Here is an 18157-nt window from a genome sequence, read left to right on the forward strand (position 1 = left end):
GGGTGTAAATTATGGCAGATTTAGAAGGAGTGCACCCCATCTCATTTGTGCTTTTTCTGGTCACTCTCCATTGAGAGACCTGATATGGTTATAAAATGGATGGTGGTTGTTAGGGGTATGATGGAGTGTTGTCACATTGGGAAGAGAGACTACACTCCTCCCCTGAATGGTAATGTGACATTTGAGGATGATCTTTACTGCTGCCTCCACAACGTGGGACCACCAGATTAGTCATTAATATTTTAAATTAGAAATGGGGTTCAGCCATTATTGGGAGAAAAAAAACTACAAAAAAAAAAACAAAAGTTGTCAAGAAATCCGATCTGAATTGAAAATTACCAACAAAGCCAATTTAACTTAATGACTACAAGTGATGAAATGACCTACACATGACATTTTGGCCATCAGTCTGAATTATAGATTTTTTTGAAAAACCTCTTTATTATAGGGATCCTTTTACTTGGCACCTTCACCAATATTTAAAAAAAATTAAATTACATTTTGTAAATTTCAGCAGGGTTACTTACAAATCAGGAAAAAAAAACATTCACAACAGTTAAAAAGCAATTATAGAAAATCATTAAGAAAGTATTGAAAACTAAAATGGATAAATTCTCAAAGAATACATAAACAATTGAGTAAATGAATTACCTGGACTGAAAATGGGAAAAAAAATGAAGCTTTCCTCATTAATGTTAAAAACAGTGCCATTTCATGTCATGATTGAAACCAGCCATAAACCCTGCTAGCCATATAAAATGTGTCCATAATTAAAAACACACACACACACACACACATATATATATATATATAAAACATTAAAATTAGGTGCTAAATTGCCTTGAACATCAACATCTTAGCCATATTACTGAACTTGTTAAAATAATGTTATACTGATAAGATGAACTCTTGTTGAATGGCTACTTTTTTGACAAAGCAGTTTGTCTTTCATTGGCTCTCTCTTTAAGGTGAGGATCCAAAAGGTAAGTAGAGTCGAGGGCACTAAGAAGTGACTAAAATCTTTTATTGTGACGTGAGATCATTGCTCAAATCAATCAAGTGTCAGAGGATCACATCATTTCAGTCTTCACGAGTTCCTGACCCTTTAACCAAGGCACGTGTTAATTCCCCTTTCAAAGTGCATTCTTGCAAAACTGTTCAGCAGAGGTTGTGTACACACACACACACACACACACACACACACACACACACACACACACACACACACACACACACACACACACACACACACACACACACACACACACACACACACACACACACACACACACACACACACACACACACACACACACACACACACACACACACACACACACACACACACGGCTTGGTTTATACTTTGTCAGTGATACAAACACACTTACATTTAATACACAAGAGGGGGAATCCACAGGAAACCTTTGGTAAAAGATACACGCCCAAGGTTTGGTTTAAAAGTTGTCCTTGAGCATTGATGCGTTTACCCATGACCACCTGTTGCTATGGCACCTTCACCTCCTTGCTGGATGAAATCATGTGCTGGTGTCCGACAAAGTGTCCAACATTACATCACTCTCATACATATCACACTCTAGCGTTAAAGAGAGTCGCAAGGGTGTTTCCAACATCATCTTATCCTGAGCTGGCAGTGGTGTTTCCAGGGACGTGACGCTGCCTTCTTCTAGTCTGGGTGTAGCATGATCGCTGGGCTCTGAGGTGTTCAGCATCTTCATCAGAGCTGGAGTGTTTAAATTTCCTCGCACCTTGTCACTTATGTCAGTGCCTTAGTGGAGACAAGTTACAACACATTAATGCTATTGAATGTTTCCAGATGTTTTTTTTTATTTATTACTTTGAAAATGAAAAATAAAAAAAGGATGTGAACATGGCTGTGGATAGTGTGTATTTTATTTGATTAGATCTTAAGCCCTGCTAGCAAAATAAAGGTAAATATGGAGCAATTTCTCCTTAATCTCAGTACATAAAAACAGTATTACCTCATTAGGTCAGTAGAGTGCGTATAAGAAAAAAAGATTGTGAATCGCATTAGTTGAAAAATGGAAACTCTTCCACAATAATGGAAAGAAAAAGGACATTTCTGCTTTTCAGCAGAGCTGTATCATACCTATGTAAGCATCTGTGTCTCCAATGTACATCTCGATACAGTGGCCAAGCATTGTCACAGAAAACGTATCATCCCTTTTCAGTCCAAGTGCCTGCAGTAGACAGATGATAAACACACATTTTACAGGGAAGCAATCTAAAACCATATTTAAACATACACCTCAGTATCTTTGTTTTAAGAAATTCCACAAAATGTCACAGTTATCTTTTTTGGAAAAATGTAATCTCATTCCATCTACAATGTTTCTCATGTCAGCAAATTGTTATACTGCCATGCTTTAATTGAAAATGAATCTTTGCTTTATAGATTTATGCCATGAGACAAGTATGTGTGACCTGGCCAACAAACCCCAAATCTGTCCAGCATTAAAGAAATTACGGAGATACAGTGTTCAGGAGAGGCAGAGATAGCTGCACAACCACAAATATTACAATTACAAATGTCAGTATAAAAACTCACTGAATCAAGACCAATGCTAAGATAGGGTTCAAATTAAATTCGTATATTAACTTAAAAAATGATTAAGAATTGCCGTTCTGCTACTTGGGCAGACTGGATGTGAATAGATTGCATTCACATTGCAAGTGTTGAGCTAAAAAGGTGCATGCCCTGTAGTGATCAGATGTAGGCCTTAATGGCAAGGTCTCATAAGAAACCGACCTAAATAATAATAATAACAATAATAATAATAATTTATCCTTTATTAATCCCTGTCGGGAAATTCGTTCTCTGCAATTAACCCATCGTGGATGAACCATGAGCAGTAGGCTGCAGTTGACCAGCACCAGGTTCAGTGTCTTTCTCAACAACACTTCGACACGCTAGGAGGAGCCGGAAAACGAACCAGGAATGCTTGGTTCCAAAGACAATTGCTCTCCCTCCTGTCCCACGTTGCTCCCATAAATTGTCTTTTCTTTAACAGAATTTTACTGCATACCGGCATATTCTTATCTTGTAAATACATCTTCCGAAAGCTGAGCTTTCACCCGGCTGCTGTAACATCTGTGAACTGAGGAAAAAAATGACTATACCGTATGGAAATAATCAATGGCGCTCTCAAAGTCACCCATCAAGCTGTGCACATATCCTATGGCAGCATAGGTGGATGCATGCTGAGGGATCAACACCAGCGCCTGCCGGTGGTATTCCAGGGCCTGGTCGTATTTTCTAAAGAGACAAACACCAGAACATAGAGAATGTTCACTTGAGAATATAATATTTAGATGATGCGGACAGATTCAAGTTAGACTGAGATGTTATCCAAGGCTTTTAGATTTGTTTTATGTAGACAAAACTGTTGACCCATAACATTATATTATCTATGTTCATACATAAGTGTTAAATACCAACTGCTGTTTTTACATCACACATTCCATTGAATTGAAAACATTTTGTTCTCTTCTCTGTACAGGGGTCTCAAGAAGTGCAACAGGAAATGTTTCACTTGTCCCGGTATTTGTTCACTGAATGACTTGTTTGGTATTAAAATCATTCCATCACAAGGTCTTGATGAAGGCCACATCGAAAGAACAACCGCCTCAGATCAGGACTGAGTATCTATGAATTTACTATCACAGGGGCAGGTGGGGGGGCATTTTTGAAATCACTTATTGAGACTATATTCCACATCACATGACTTTTGGGCACAATTTATTCTAACCAGGCTTGATAAAAAAAGAAGAGACTGAATAAATGATTTTATGTGGTGTCAGTTGGAATTCTTCCCGTGGCTACAATGGTAATTTCAGGGTACAACAGAACCTAGTGACCAATTTTTACAATGAATCCCTTGGGTCACAGAACATCCTAATTTTTACTCCCCCATCATGGTTTCTACACCTCTCACTGCATGGTTAGTGCTCCCAGACAGTACATCAATATTTCTGAAGACAATTTCCTGCTCATACCAGGGCCGTGTGTCATATAGTATGAAGCTAATCAGCGAAAGGAAAGTAATGTTTGAGTTAATCAATGGGCACTGCACACTTTAACAGTGAAACAGGATCTCACCAGTTTTAATTGATGACAGAGACAAAATCAATATGTGGCCTGATAAGAATGTATATGCTGGCATAACCAAGGCATGCATGATGCGTGATCTTGAGAAAATGTGAGGTTTTTTTTTTCCAATGTTGAGATATCATCAATATAATTCAACAGAGTGGATTCTATTATGTTACTCAATTATATCAGAAACCCTAATCACCATCATTTATGTCCATTAGCTGTTTATAAACCATGATTGCTCACAGGCTCTAAAATGTTGGCTCACTTAATCATGACTCCCTGTAGCTGCAGTTACATAAAGCTTAACCGCGTTTAATACTTCTTGTGAACAAGGGGCATCCCTTTCTGCCACTCATACAACAGAATGCTACATATCATTATTGTCAATCATGTTATAAATCATTTGGCAAAATAGTCTTTGGAGATCAAATATCTTACAGCGGGTAGGCCCAATTCAATTAAAAGAACAGCTAATCTCGGGCCCTGATAATGCAACCCTTTTTATGCAGTAATTTCAAAGGGGAAATATCTTGCTGCCAACAATAGAGTGACTTACTGCATAAACAGGGTTTCTGCAGGTATCAGCTAATATAATTTAATGCTTTTTAATGCTGTTTTAATGCCACTTTTACAAATTGCATGACCATGCCCAACTGCAGATATACTTATTCATAATAATCTCAATCATTTACATCTGGAACAGATTTTGCACGGTCGCATATTTGTACATATGACCTTCTGAGTGACAACAGAACTAAAGATGCATATGGATTTCACTTTGTGAATGAATATTAGTTTCTATTTCTTAGTTTATTTCCTTTTTGTTCCAAGTCTGATGTTGTAACTGTGCACCGTTAGAACACCGGCCATACGCAATAGCCAATTAAATGGTTCCACTGGTCAATCGTCACACAATTCCAATCAAAATTATCAAATGTTTATATAGCCTAATTAAAATAAACTGTGAATAACATCGTGTTTTCCCATCTCATGTAATACGTATTTAATGCCTCTCGGCATTGAATTTAATGCTTTTTAATGCTAATTAAGGCCTTAATTTTTGCTTAATCTATTCAATGGCTTCACAGCTTTTTAATGACCTGCAGAAGCCCTGATATGACGCCATGTGAAAGGGATATGCATTCATGTTTACACCACAATTGTGTCGCGAACTACCTAAATGCTCTATGTATGGACAAGTGGAGATGTTAGACCAATATTATCACCAAACTGTGAAAGTATAATAAACTAAAACAGCACGAGAATTTGGGAGCTTTCAAAATCATTCACAAAACAAATCCGAATTTATTATATACTTACTTTAATTTTCGACATACATGACCCAAGTTGTTTAACAAAGGTTCCCATTTGTCCACAGTCACCTTTAATCCAACAAACAGAAAACATGAGAAACGGAGAGACATTGTTGTGTAACAATACTTCTTACACTTAATAAATTAGCATTTACCTCATTCCCTATGGCTTTGATTTTCTCCATTGCATCGAGAAACAACCTTTCTGCGGTCTTCCAACTGAAACATAAGGGTTTGCGTGATCATGACTTTTAAGCATCATAAACTTCTGCATCTCTCAACTGTGTGCTATTTGGTATTGCTTTTAATGATTCAAAGGATCAGTTCACAATGATTTGATTTTTTTCTTTTAGATAACACTGAACCTGGGCAAACCAAAAATGTGAAGTGATGAGATCATACTGCAAATTAGTAAAGTAAAGAATTATATGTGAACTAGATTCAAATGGTTAAGACAGAATGTGATTTTGTTTCCTGAATCAACATGAGACAGATGTGGTACCATGCAGTGTTTTGGACGGGGTCGGTGAAGGTAAGCAGAAGGTACCCATTGAGAAAAGTCATACTTAGCCAATCCAGCTGAATTCATCTAGTTCTGTATTTACCAGCCATGCAGTAATTACAATCAGCTGCATTGCTGTCACATTGGTGGAAAAATATTGAAAGACTACAAATAGTACTCAATGGTGATATTCCAGGGATAAATCAGGTGATTATGATGTACCAATCAGTCAAAGGTCAATAAGAGTCACCGAAGGGGAATAGCTGCAGGATTATTCCAACATTGCTAAATTTGTGGCTTCTGCTTTTACAAGTATCAGTGTGTGCCTGAAGGTAGATGACTCACTCTCCATTTTGAAATGCAACCACTGCCACCTCGTGTATGACAAATGGGTCTTCTGGAGCGATACTAAGAGCCTGGCTGAAGAATCGTTCCGCCAGCTTGGAGTTGTTGGTCAAACCATACTCCAGGCCAATGTAGAGCATGGGTAAATGACACCTGTGTGACAGAGGGCAGAGTTACTGGAGACATACAGTTATTGCTGTATTAATTTATAATAATACCACCTCAGTCTAAAATGTAAAACCTTAAATGTACTGTTGAATCTATATAAAAAAAATAGATAAAAACATGATGTTTAAATAGTGAATTACAGAAAATTACCTTGTCTTTAATGTTCCCGCACAAAAAGCTCTCTGTTTTACATGTATGGCTTTTCAAGTTGTTTTACAAAGAAAAAAAATGTGGAAAATATACTTCAGACATGCAATGATTGATCCAGTGCAGAACCTCTTAATTATCAATGCCAGCTGCCAATCCCCCCCACCCAAGAAAAAAAACACGAGCATTAAAGCACCAGGGCTCTGAGGTAAAGAATAAAGATGTTTGTGGATAAAACTTTGAAATCACTCTGCAATTTCAGAGAATGTAAAAGAAATATCAAGCACTGGCTTGCCGAATGCCTACCCTTTCATCAGCTGGGCAGCGGTGAAGTAGGCAGCCATGGCTTGGTCATGCTCGCTTTCTACAGCAAATGAATGACCATAAGCAATCCATGCAGGGCCATATGTCCTCTCCAGGGTGGTGGCTTTGCTAGAGATACATCAGTATATATTTTGGAATTAAAATTGTTCTGATTTAGACTGAAAACAGAACAAAGAGCCCTTAAACAGAAAAGGGGTATACCTCAGGTAGCGTCGAGCATGTTCATTTTTATGGCCAACCATGAGATAGTAGCAACCAACAGCAAACCACGATACCTGGTAAAAGGCAGATATTTTATTGTTAAAGAGATTAATCATAAATAAACAAAGTGTCATTGTATATCAGAAACACATACCGGATTGTTGGGATACAAGTCTACAAGTTTATGTGAGAGGTAAAACAACTCTAAAGGGGGAAAAAAATGGAAAACTTATAATTGTGCCTTATCAATCAACATATTAAAAAAAGTGAAAGCAATCAAGAGATAATATACCATTTGCTTTTCCAAGCTCTACCAGAGTTCCTATGTGGACTGGTAAACAGTTAGCATGGAATGGATCTTTAACCATCACCCTGAAATGAAAAGTACCGGTTACTGATCAAAGATTCTTATACAGTAAGAAAGACAAGTGATTAGAGGTACATTAAAGAATTAGATTATGCACGAATTAACATTACTGTAATGTGAGCAAAAGACACCTACATTGATGTGAGTTTGTAGCACATCTTGAAATCACAGTTATAATAATGCCTCTCAGCAAGAGAGACCACCACATCCAGGTTCTCCTGAAGACCGTTGACCATCTCTGGTACCACCAAATCACTGGGTTTGTTATACTGCAATAGGAATGACAAGAAGAATGACAGGATCTACATCACTATATAAGAAAACACAGTGAATGTGAAGTAGAATTTATTAAGATAGGAGAGGAAATTAAACAATGTTGGAGTAGATGCATAAAACCAGAACAAATTGCCACCTATCACAGTAATATTAACTGTCAAATGCACAAAGGATGCTTTATTTTGGTTATAGTGGTTGGCTTTACAAGTGTGTGTGTGTGTGTGTGTGTGTGTATATGACATTGACTGGTAAAAAATGGTGAACCTTGAATACACTGAAACATAAAAATGGTTAAAATAAAGAAAGCTACAGAATGTTTACCTTCTTTAACTTGTTCTCAAACAGGAAATGCAACAGCTCCTCCTCTTCTTCAGTACACTGTTGACTCAGAGGGAGTGCATCGAGGAAGTCCTTTTCTATAAAATTTTTAAAAAATAAAACGACACATGATGGAAAACAATTAAAAAATAATAATCAACACATCAGTATCAGATAGAAATCAAATGCAGCAGAGCATAGGCCCACCTTCCTGAGCAGTCAACATGTGGTGTGACGTTAGAAGGTCAAAGGCTTCAAAGCAGTACACATCCAGTTTCAAGGCCTCTTTGTAGCTGGAGGTGGCCAGAGGCCTGTTGTCCATGGCATCATAGATTTTTCCTCGCAGGAGGCAAATGGAACTGTTGATCTTAAATATTTCAAATAGGATAGGGAAAGAACAGAAACAGTCGGGAATTAATGGGTCTGTTATACTCTCCGAACTCATTAGTCTCCAGTCAGGCAGCTGTTTATTACTCATTATTACTATATCGGATCTTCTTCTTCTTCTTCTTCTTCTTCTTTCGGCTTTTCCCGTTAGGGGTCGCCACAGCGAGTCAACTTTCTCCATCTAACCCTATTCTCTGTATCTTCCTCTCTCACACCAACTACCTTCATATCCTCTCTCACTACGTCCATAAATCTTCTCTTTGGTCTTCCTCTAGACCTCCTGCCTGGCAGCTCCAATTCCAGCATCCATCTACCAATATATTCACTATCTCTTCTCTGTACATGACCGAACCATCTCAGTCTGGCTTCTCTGACCTTCTCTCCAAAACACCGAACATGTGCCGTCCCTCTGATATACTCATCCCTGATCCTATCCATCCTGGTCACTCCCAAAGAGAACCTCAACATCTTCATCTCTGCAACCTCTAGTTCTGCCTGCTGTCTTTTGGTCATTGTAACAGTTTCTTGTCCAAACATCATCGCTGGTCTCACCACTGTCTTGTACACCTTTCCTTTTATTCTGGCTGAAAGTCTTCTATCACACAGTGCCCCTGACACTTTTCTCCAGCCATTCCAACCTGCTTGGACCCGTCTCTTCACCTCTTTTCCGCACTCTCCGTGGCTCCGGACTGTTGACCCTAAGTACCTGAAATCCTCCAGCTTCTTGATCTTCACTCCCTGTAGCCTCACCGCTCCACCCGAGTTCCTCTCGTTCGCACACATATATTCAGTCTTGCTGCGACTAACTTTCATTCCTCTCCTTTCCAGAGCATACCTCGGCCTCTCTAGATTTTCCTCAACCTGTTTTCTGCTCTCACTACAGATCCCAATGTCATCCGCAAACATCATGGTCCATGGGGATTCCTGTCTAACCTCATCTGTCAGCCTATCCATCACCATTGCGAACAAGAAGGGGCTCAGAGCTGATCCCTGATGGAGTCCCACCTCCACCTTGAACTTCTCTGTTACCCCTACAGCACACCGTTCCAGTGTCTCAAAGCTGGCATACATGCCCTGCACCAGTCTAACATACTTCTCTGCCACTCCAGACTTCCTCATACAATACCAGAGCTCCTCTCTTGGCACCCTGTCATATGCTTTTTCTAGGACTACAAAAACGCAATGCAACTCCCTCTGGCCTTCTCTGTACTTTTCTATTAGCATTCTCAACGCAAATACTGCATCTGTAGTACTCTTCCTAGGCATTACTATATCGGATGAAAACTACTAAAAGAATATTTATTGTAATAAAAGAAGGGGCTGCACCATATTGCAATGTTTTTTGCACAAGAGGACACACACATATATATCTTCTTTTCCTTTCAGCTACTCCCTTCAGTGGTCATCACAGTAACAAACTCCTCCATATAACCCATCTTCTTCTCTAACAACAATTAACTTCATCTTCTCTTTCATTATATCCAAAAATCTCCTCTTTGGCGTTCCTCTAGACAATCTGCCTGGCAGTTCCAAACCCAGCATCTTTCTACCAATAAATTAACCATCCTTCTTCTGGACATGACCAAAAACTTCTCAGACTGGTTTCTCTGATTAAATCGCCACAACATCTAATATGGGCTGACTCTCTAATACTCATTCCTGATCCTATCTCATGTATATCCATACCTTAATATGTGTACTACTTAACTCTTTGCGCGCGTGTGCGCCTGTATTGTGGCGCACTCATCATGATTTATATCATACTTATTTGGATCTGTAGAGGGAGTGCCAACTCAAAGTGATAAATATATGCTCACAGAGGCAGGGGACATGTCCCAGTCTTTAGTGGATTCTGGTGTTCCACTATCCTCCTTCAAACTTCTGTCTAACAGCTTTTTACAAGCTGGCTCCTCTGCATCAAGGATATCCAAGGCCTGTTGAAACTCTTTGGCAGCATACTGTTGAAGCAGTCATAAGTTAATAAACAGGAAAACAATACAGCATAATAAACATAAATTATAGCATTCGGAAATGTACTAACAGGAATAAAGGGTTTAATGTTTTACATTCATTTATTCACTTACATGACACCTTGCAGCAAGATACTGGCAGGCCCCATACATCTGTGTGGGAAAGCACGTGTTAATTCAGACTGGAAGCTAAGAAAGGGATTATTATGTGACAATTTATTAATGATAAATTTATTAGATCATCAACACTTAAATACCCACATAATCACTGACATATTGTTTTTCTAAATATTGTAAATAATTATCCTCAGTCAACTGATAAAGATCATTGGTGCTTTACAAAAAAGGACACGGAAGCAGAATATGAATTAATAATCCATACAACTATCGTCTGCCATTTATCCTGTGAATGAGTAAATCACTTTAAAATGTCAGAAAACCAATGCTATAAAAATGATTTTTTTTTTTTAAACCAGGTGAAATTTGCAAAAATCCAATTTGCAGAAGAGTCAGCTAATTGTTAAAAAAAGAGAAAATTGGCTACCTCTTTATAAGACTATAACGAGAAAAGTAGGAAGACTAAATTTGGTTAAAAAAGTAAGTCTAATAAAAAAGATCATGGTTGAGTGCATTGCACTACAGATATACATTATCTAATTGTGTTGTTACTTGGTCTGGGATTGTCCATGTATAAGGAAATGATACATATCTTGCATTTTGAAGTTACCGAGTACTCTAATACTAACGTTTAGTTTTGTCGTTTTTGTTTTGTTTCCCCCTGTAACTGCCCCCCAACTTCTAGGTTATAAACAAATGCATCATTTTTACAAATATTCCTTTGTCCGAAACACTCAGGTTCACAGCTGGTCAGCATGTTGCACTTTCCAATACCTGGAGAAAATAAAACAATACCTTGTCAAGCTTTCGTGAGCGGAGTGCATGGGAGGCTCTGTGGTACTGTGAGGTCAAGTAAAGGCACTGAGCTAGCCAGTAGATATCCTGTGGATCCTCTATATGGAGGGGAAAAACAGCCTAGGTGAAAAATGTCAATGGCATTGTCACAAATAATAATCATGACAAGCTACTCTGTTTACCCGCCACATCCAAAGGTAATAGGCGACCAATCAACTTTGATGCTACGCAACACTCGTAGTTAGAGAGGGAACACAGATGTTTAAAATAATCAGCGCTTCTGTCAACACTGGCTGCAAAACTAGCTTACGGAAGAGTAAGTTTATCGTTTATTGTATTGGGAGACTCACCATGAGACAGAGACGCTATCTTGTCGGCCCAAAACAAAGCACTTTGATACTGTTGCTGTAAATGCACACACATAAAAGACGTCGCTCGAGTCAAACAGGAGCATTTATATTTTGGCTGGAGATAATCATAAATCAACCAGCCAGAGAATTTGCTGTAGAAGAGTTTACTACTGACTACTGTCTGACTTGCATGCTAGCATGAGCTAGCATAAGACACCGGACAGAAACAGTGTATTACCTGGTCGATATACTGCCGCACTCGCTTTCGAAGTCTGTCAAGATTCATTTTGATATTCTAAGTGGACGTCTTCAATATCAGAGATGTTTCATGATAAGAAACAAAACTACGAACAGTGTTAACTGAGCAGTAATTGGACGTGTTAGCTTTGTCGGCTCGCTGCGTAAAATCAAATCCGCGGCTTCTCCTGCGGGGAGTGTTCCGCTACATCTCACCGTCAGGAAACTCGGTAAGATACAAGGTTCCACTTTATTGATAACACTCGCTGTATCTGCAATCGTGAACACATATTTTCTGGCATTCAGACACATTACGCGTGTGTTTTATATTTGTATTATTTCTCAATTCAATATCACATGCAACGCAATGCACAACCTTTACAAACCACTACTGCCGTATTTAAGCTAAATCACCAAGACAATTATGAATTCATTTTTTCCTGAAGTCCCAAGTTTCCGAGTTTGCACTCATAACTGATGGAAAAATCAAGATCAGGAGGTGAGGAAACCTAACCAGATGAATAGTGTTTGAATTGTGTTTGTAGAGGGGTTTCTTCTCCAAATGCATTTCCTTCTCTTAGTCCTCTGTTTCTTTCTTGGTGGCAGTTCCAGTTCCGTACTTTTCCTGAAACTTTGCCATGGTCTTCTTGATGTTATTAGAATTGTGTGTGGTTCCCTTTGCAAAGATTGTGTTGTCTTTATAGCTGCAAGTTCTCCCGTTGGTGTTTTCCTGATCGACAGAATATTCACTCTTTATTAGTATACAGAATATGGGGATGAAATACAAAAGTTTTGAGTTGTCGATTTAGACCCAAAAATGTGTATGAACTGATACTACCGTCTGCTGATTGACTCGTCCTCTTGGATAGCGTGCAATGGCATCCATCAACTTCAGATTTTTGTGCCAGTCTTGTTCCCAGCTCTTTATACTATAGTAAGGCCTACATTGGTTCAGACGGACAAGGATTTTCTGATTTTCCTTGGTGATGCGGACCAACTCCTTCTTTTTCTTTGCCTTCTCAAGGCTACAATAGAGAGTAAAAACAGTTTGCATGGGGTTTTACTTTTCAAAGCAACTTCATTTCTCAACTATAACTATGAATTTAAGAATAAGAATAAGAACAACTTTATTTATCCTGAAGAAAATTGCTGTGCCGGAGTGCCAAGTAAAACATAAAAATAATAGATAATAGTAAGAAATTGTATAATCAGTATAAAAAAGGGGGGACAATAAAAATACAAATAAAACTAAAAAGTGTCAAAGTAACAAGTCAAGGCTATAAAGTGTCTTAAGGTCTTAAGTACAAAGATTTTGAGATTCCCTGCGGCTGAAGGGAGAGGAATTAAAAAGTCTGATAGCCTCAGGTAGGAAAGACCTCTTGTGACGTTCAGTGGAGCTCCTTGGTGGTATCAGTCTATGACTTTGAATTTATTATTTTATTGTATCTTTTATTTATGTTGTATTTATTCAACTTTTTTCCCACACCTGTTACAACTTACCTTTTCCTTTCATAGTAGTTCCTGTTGTCAACTCTTCCTGTTGTGAGCATAATGTTTGATATTTTTTCCATCATCTTGTTATTTTCTCTCAGAATCTTCATTGTCAAATCCTCTTTCATCTAAATGTTACATGTATGAATGTAAGTCGCTTTGGATAAAAGCATCTGCCAAATGACTGATTTCCATTCTACACCTGAATCTTCATGATATATTTAAAAAACATTTTCTTAATCTTTTAAATGGTGACAGTATTAGATGCTGTTTTTTTTCTTGCCTCTTGTACTTGTAAAATACTATCTGAATTAGATAAGTCAAATAGATAAATGTAAACACATTTTCTAGGATAATAATGATTTAACCCTTTACTGTTATGTTTGATGTCATATTATTAACTCAGCCTCACTTTGTTGATAAATGATAAATGATAAAAACGTGATAAACATGATAAATGAACACTAACCTTTAGTTTCCTGGCCTTCACTGAGAAGTGACTGTCGGTCTTCGGTGGAGATGTGATTATTGTTGCTCTGGCTGATTTTAACTGTGCAGGCAATTGGACGGGCATGAACGTATATACAATAGGTGATGTTCATAATAAAAGCAAAAATCAACACACATTATCTTACTTTAGAGAACGTTTAAGTAAGTTCAAGTCATAGCACATGAAATGTATGATGTTCCTAACCTTAGTCAAATGTAAATTATATGAGTATTGATCCCATTTCTGCTGAAGATATCTGTTGCCACTAGGAAGTAGAGGTTGATAAACCATATGGTGCATCTTAATATTTTATCTATGAGACAAACACATTTGGCAATGAGGAATAAATGCATTTCAGTTCCATGAAAAACAATATGCATAATCTTCATTTGACATTTTACATGCAGTAATTACAGAAAAGTTGGCAATATGGATGATATGTATTAATCCTCGATGACTCACCTTCTAATCTGTATGTTTTCATGCATGAAGCACTCACACTGACAGGAGTTCACAGAGCTCATTGTTTTTTTTTCGCCTGCCATATACAGTTGCCGTGGAAGCAGCTGAGACAGCAGAGATGAATGGTTTCCATGCAGAGCAATACATACAGAAATAGAGGCTGTAAAAGGAGCTGTGGTGTGACAGTTTGAGACAAAGTTTTCAAACATCTTGTTGTTCTTGCCAACGAATGCATTGAAGGAAATTGAAGAACTATGATATCAAGTTATGAAATGCCGTTCGTACAGTCATTCACACTGCAATGCAAAGTAAACACTTTTTTTGTTTTGATTATTATACATTTGCTATTTTACCATCAATTTTATTTGGAAAAAGGAAAGACTAGACAAGAGTGAGTTACAAAAGATTATTGTTCCACCTCTTGCAGGCTGCCAGCTTTGTAAATGGTTAACAGCAAACCAGTTCCATCAAAAATCACACTGAGCTTGACAGAAAACCACACACACACACACACACACACACACACACACACACACACACACAAACACATTATCAAATTGAATGCCTACACCACACAGCACTTCCAGACAATGTTTTGTATAATGTAACACATTCTCTATCCCATTTACAAAGTGGTTCTGATAAAAAAATTGTTGAATGAATCCCATTGATATGACTTATGAATGAACATGAATATTACAACACTGCCCTCCTCTGCCAAGAGCAAGCTACGACAGTTTTAGTGCCATCAACGTCATTCGAATCTCATGAGAAAAAAAATTAAACAAGATACATGTAACATTGTAATCGTAGGTTACCTCATTTTGTTCCATTTTTACCATGGTAATATCTGCAGAAGCATAATGTTTAAACTTCATTCTTAATTTTCAGGCAAGTGAAGAACCCAAACATAATCCAAGCTAACCGGGCTGCAAAGCTGTCATGGAGGAGGCTGATATTTCATTTCGCCTAACAGATGACCCCAAAATCCAATTATCTTTTCTGTGCAGCACAGTCATGTGCTTAGGAAGAGCCCTTATCAATAAATTATAGAAGTTGGCGAAAAAAAAGAACAACACAGTACATTTTCTTGCTTTTTTGAATAAGAGGAGACATATTGATGGGCCTGGAAGTAGATGTCCAAGAACACCTCCTTCCTTATTCTTTTTTTTTAAACCAAATATGCAAATGTATGAAATCCTTTTTGAACAGCACATTTCAAATGGGGCGCTAGAAAAACTATATGGAGGGCTGCGATTTTGATACAATGATAAAATGCTACTATTGCTTGAATAACTGAAAGGTGAACACTAGAGCATCAGCTTTAGGACAATGACTTAAAAAAAGATGGGAAAGGAGAGGGAGAGAACAGGCTTTGTTAAAAGGATATTTTACTCCCAAAATAGCCGTTTAAAACTCATTTTCTTGTTCCAGTAGATTATCAATTTAGATGATTTTAGTTAGAGAAGCTGGATTTTGGACACTGGTTGTGTTAGCCTGCCAAAAAAAAAAAACGTACATAAATCTTTCACAAAATCATACACGGTGTGGTGTATTGAAAAGCAGTATCTGATTACTGTTTGTGGTCATGCAACTCAAAATAAACCCCATAATGATTTGAAGCAGCTTTATATTTACTACATTTACCACATCCAAAGTGTCCAAACAATGATTTCTTTTGACTTCAGGACCCACTAGACAAATTCAATCCAGACACGTACTTAAAGGGGAAAAATAGGCATAGATTCATTTATAACACAGTGTCTTCATATTTTGGGCATTTTATTCCAAGGTCTCTGAATCTTGTACCTCATGCTACATATCTTAATTCAATGCAAAGGCTCCCTGTGCAAGCTAGTGGGAACAAAAGTAAAACCAGTTATTGAAAATGGAATCAGTCTGCATGAGATTTAATTACAAACCTCAATCATGCTCAGACAAATAAATACACGCAGTGTATCCTGCTATATTAGGATGTACCTTTTTTCACTGTGTAACCACATAAAGAGTGGAAAGGAAAATTTGCTTTTCCTTTTGGCTCAAAAAGTGGGAAAACATGGGAAACCTGTATACACAGTGGTAATTTTAAGGGCAGTGCCAGTCTAAAGGGAGGTGACGACAAGTGCAATTCTGGCTTTTAAATTTGGTGAATAAGATGAACCTTGTGTTCTGCTCTGCCCCTTGTGGTGAAAAAAAAAAAAAACAACTCAAAAAGGTATTAGTCTGTTGGCATGGTGTTCCATATTGAATGTAGAAGTCCAATCTGTACTCCAAACCACAGCTTTAACTTGCTTAGCTCTGGCTGTAGGTAACATGGAGGGAATTGAAGGATTCTTGATGAGCATTTACATTACATTACAAAGCGACTTACAAGAAGTGCAATTCAGTCACCGAAGATCTGATGCATCAGTTGTCAGAAGTCAGAAGTGACCACTCAACCAAATAGCTATCTTAGAACCATATACATACATACATTCATTTCATTTTTTTTTTTTTTGCAGGGGGATTGGGGGCTAAATGCAATTTTTTAGTAGGGTAGTGCTTGGTGAAGAGGTATGCAGCCAATTATGGGAGGGAAGGATTGAAGACACATGTTTTCTTATTGTTGATTGAATGTAAATTTGCCACTTTACTGCGAAGCCATTGGTTGGTTACCACATCTTTCTTGTACAATCGGTGGACTCATATTAGGTATATAGCCTAATATGAGTATTAGGTAGAGCTCTATCACAACAGGAACAGGTCAAGAAAAGCATCTGGAGCTGCGATGGCCAGCACTATATAAGAATTACAAAGCATAAAAACTAAAGCCAAATTTCCCAGATGTGTGAATGAGATTGAATGGTTGTTGCAATACGTGGACCTGCGATTGACTGGCAACCAGACCAGGGCGTACCCCGACTCTAGCCCGTTGGCAGCTGGGATAGGCTCCAGTATCCCCTGTGACCCTAAGTAGGATAAGTAGTAGATAATGATGGATGGCTGAAAAAGTAAGCATAAAACGGTCTAAACAGATATAGCAGTTTGGCACTACAGTCAATCAACTGAATTCTCTTAAACAGCTTATCATTCTACAACTTCAGAATCCAAAATTTGGTCTGCAACATCTCTTTATCTAACAGTTATAAGACCAGGCGAGGTTTAACATATCCTTTTCTTAACATGTCAATTCAAAATGATGATGCCCATCACCAGATTGTGCACAGTTTTTAGACGCCAAAAACCGTATCTGTTCTTCAGTGGCCTCCGTATTCAACATACACTTTGTAGTATATTCTCAACCATCTGGCGTATCAGTGAGTTCCTGCTCTGGGTATATCCTTGAACTCCTCGTACCTCTGTAGAAAGAATGCAGATTACCACAAACCTCAGTCAGTAATGTCTTTCAGTATTGGTGAAGATTAGGTTTGCATCAACCAAATGCAATTTGTTGTCTTTTACACTCCTGACAAGGAAACTTTGACAAATGACTCAATGTCTGCTGCAAGTACCCTAGATTAGATTAAGGTATGTAAATTATATTGCATATCACTGATTTCACATAGCTGCATTATTTGGGGAGGATCACTGGAATCTTAAATTGCTGTTCAGCCAAACTGTAGTTTGATAGTGGGAAAAAAACAATACACATACCAATTCATTGTAAATATTCCAATAATGTGGGAATTAGAACTTTTAAATGGATCTTTGGTAGTGTTGAAGTCCAAGAGCTAATTCACAAATCTGAGAAGCAGTTTCTTGGTATATATATATTTTTTCCAT

General features: G+C 37.9%; 2 protein-coding genes across 2 annotated transcripts; both read right to left on the reverse strand.

Moving 5' to 3' along the window:
• Nucleotides 1-1013: 1013 nt before the first annotated feature.
• Nucleotides 1014-12136, reverse strand: cdc16 (cell division cycle 16 homolog (S. cerevisiae)). Its single transcript, XM_086144940.1, has 18 exons — nt 11954-12136; nt 11716-11770; nt 11366-11463; nt 10568-10606; nt 10301-10441; nt 8304-8463; nt 8100-8194; nt 7638-7771; nt 7428-7507; nt 7290-7339; nt 7136-7209; nt 6917-7042; nt 6296-6448; nt 5604-5667; nt 5456-5517; nt 3160-3295; nt 2129-2219; nt 1014-1786 (listed from the first exon to the last, which is right to left on the reverse strand). Exons 1-18 carry the CDS (start codon nt 11999-12001, stop codon nt 1536-1538), a joined length of 1857 nt encoding a protein of 618 aa, XP_086001066.1. The 5' UTR covers nt 12002-12136; the 3' UTR covers nt 1014-1535.
• Nucleotides 12137-12261: 125 nt separating this feature from the next.
• cfap97d2 (CFAP97 domain containing 2) lies at nt 12262-14496 on the reverse strand. The gene is made up of 6 exons (XM_086144946.1): nt 14396-14496; nt 14138-14246; nt 13913-13993; nt 13453-13571; nt 12791-12977; nt 12262-12682 (listed from the first exon to the last, which is right to left on the reverse strand). Exons 2-6 carry the CDS (start codon nt 14231-14233, stop codon nt 12530-12532), a joined length of 636 nt encoding a protein of 211 aa, XP_086001072.1. The 5' UTR covers nt 14234-14246; nt 14396-14496; the 3' UTR covers nt 12262-12529.
• Nucleotides 14497-18157: the final 3661 nt, after the last annotated feature.

The sequence above is a fragment of the Fistularia commersonii genome, chromosome 4 (genome assembly GCF_037954325.1).
Source record: "Fistularia commersonii isolate RoL2024-O1a breed Wild chromosome 4, RoL_Fcom_v1.0, whole genome shotgun sequence".
NCBI classification, from domain to species: Eukaryota; Metazoa; Chordata; class Actinopteri; order Syngnathiformes; family Fistulariidae; genus Fistularia; species Fistularia commersonii.

Coding starts and splice junctions, on each gene's coding strand:
- cdc16 (XM_086144940.1), bottom strand. CDS start 12,001: ATGAATCTTGACAGACTTCGAAAGCGAGTGCGGCAGTATATCGACCAG. Junction 11,464..11,715: donor GATAGCGTCTCTGTCTCATG/GTGAGTCTCCCA, acceptor CCCTCCATATAG/AGGATCCACAGGATATCTAC. Junction 3,296..5,455: donor CATGTATGTCGAAAATTAAA/GTAAGTATATAA, acceptor TTGTCTCTTTAG/AAAATACGACCAGGCCCTGG.
- cfap97d2 (XM_086144946.1), bottom strand. CDS start 14,233: ATGCACCATATGGTTTATCAACCTCTACTTCCTAGTGGCAACAGATAT. Junction 13,994..14,137: donor ATAATTTACATTTGACTAAG/GTTAGGAACATC, acceptor TTGCCTGCACAG/TTAAAATCAGCCAGAGCAAC. Junction 12,683..12,790: donor GACGAGTCAATCAGCAGACG/GTAGTATCAGTT, acceptor TCTGTCGATCAG/GAAAACACCAACGGGAGAAC.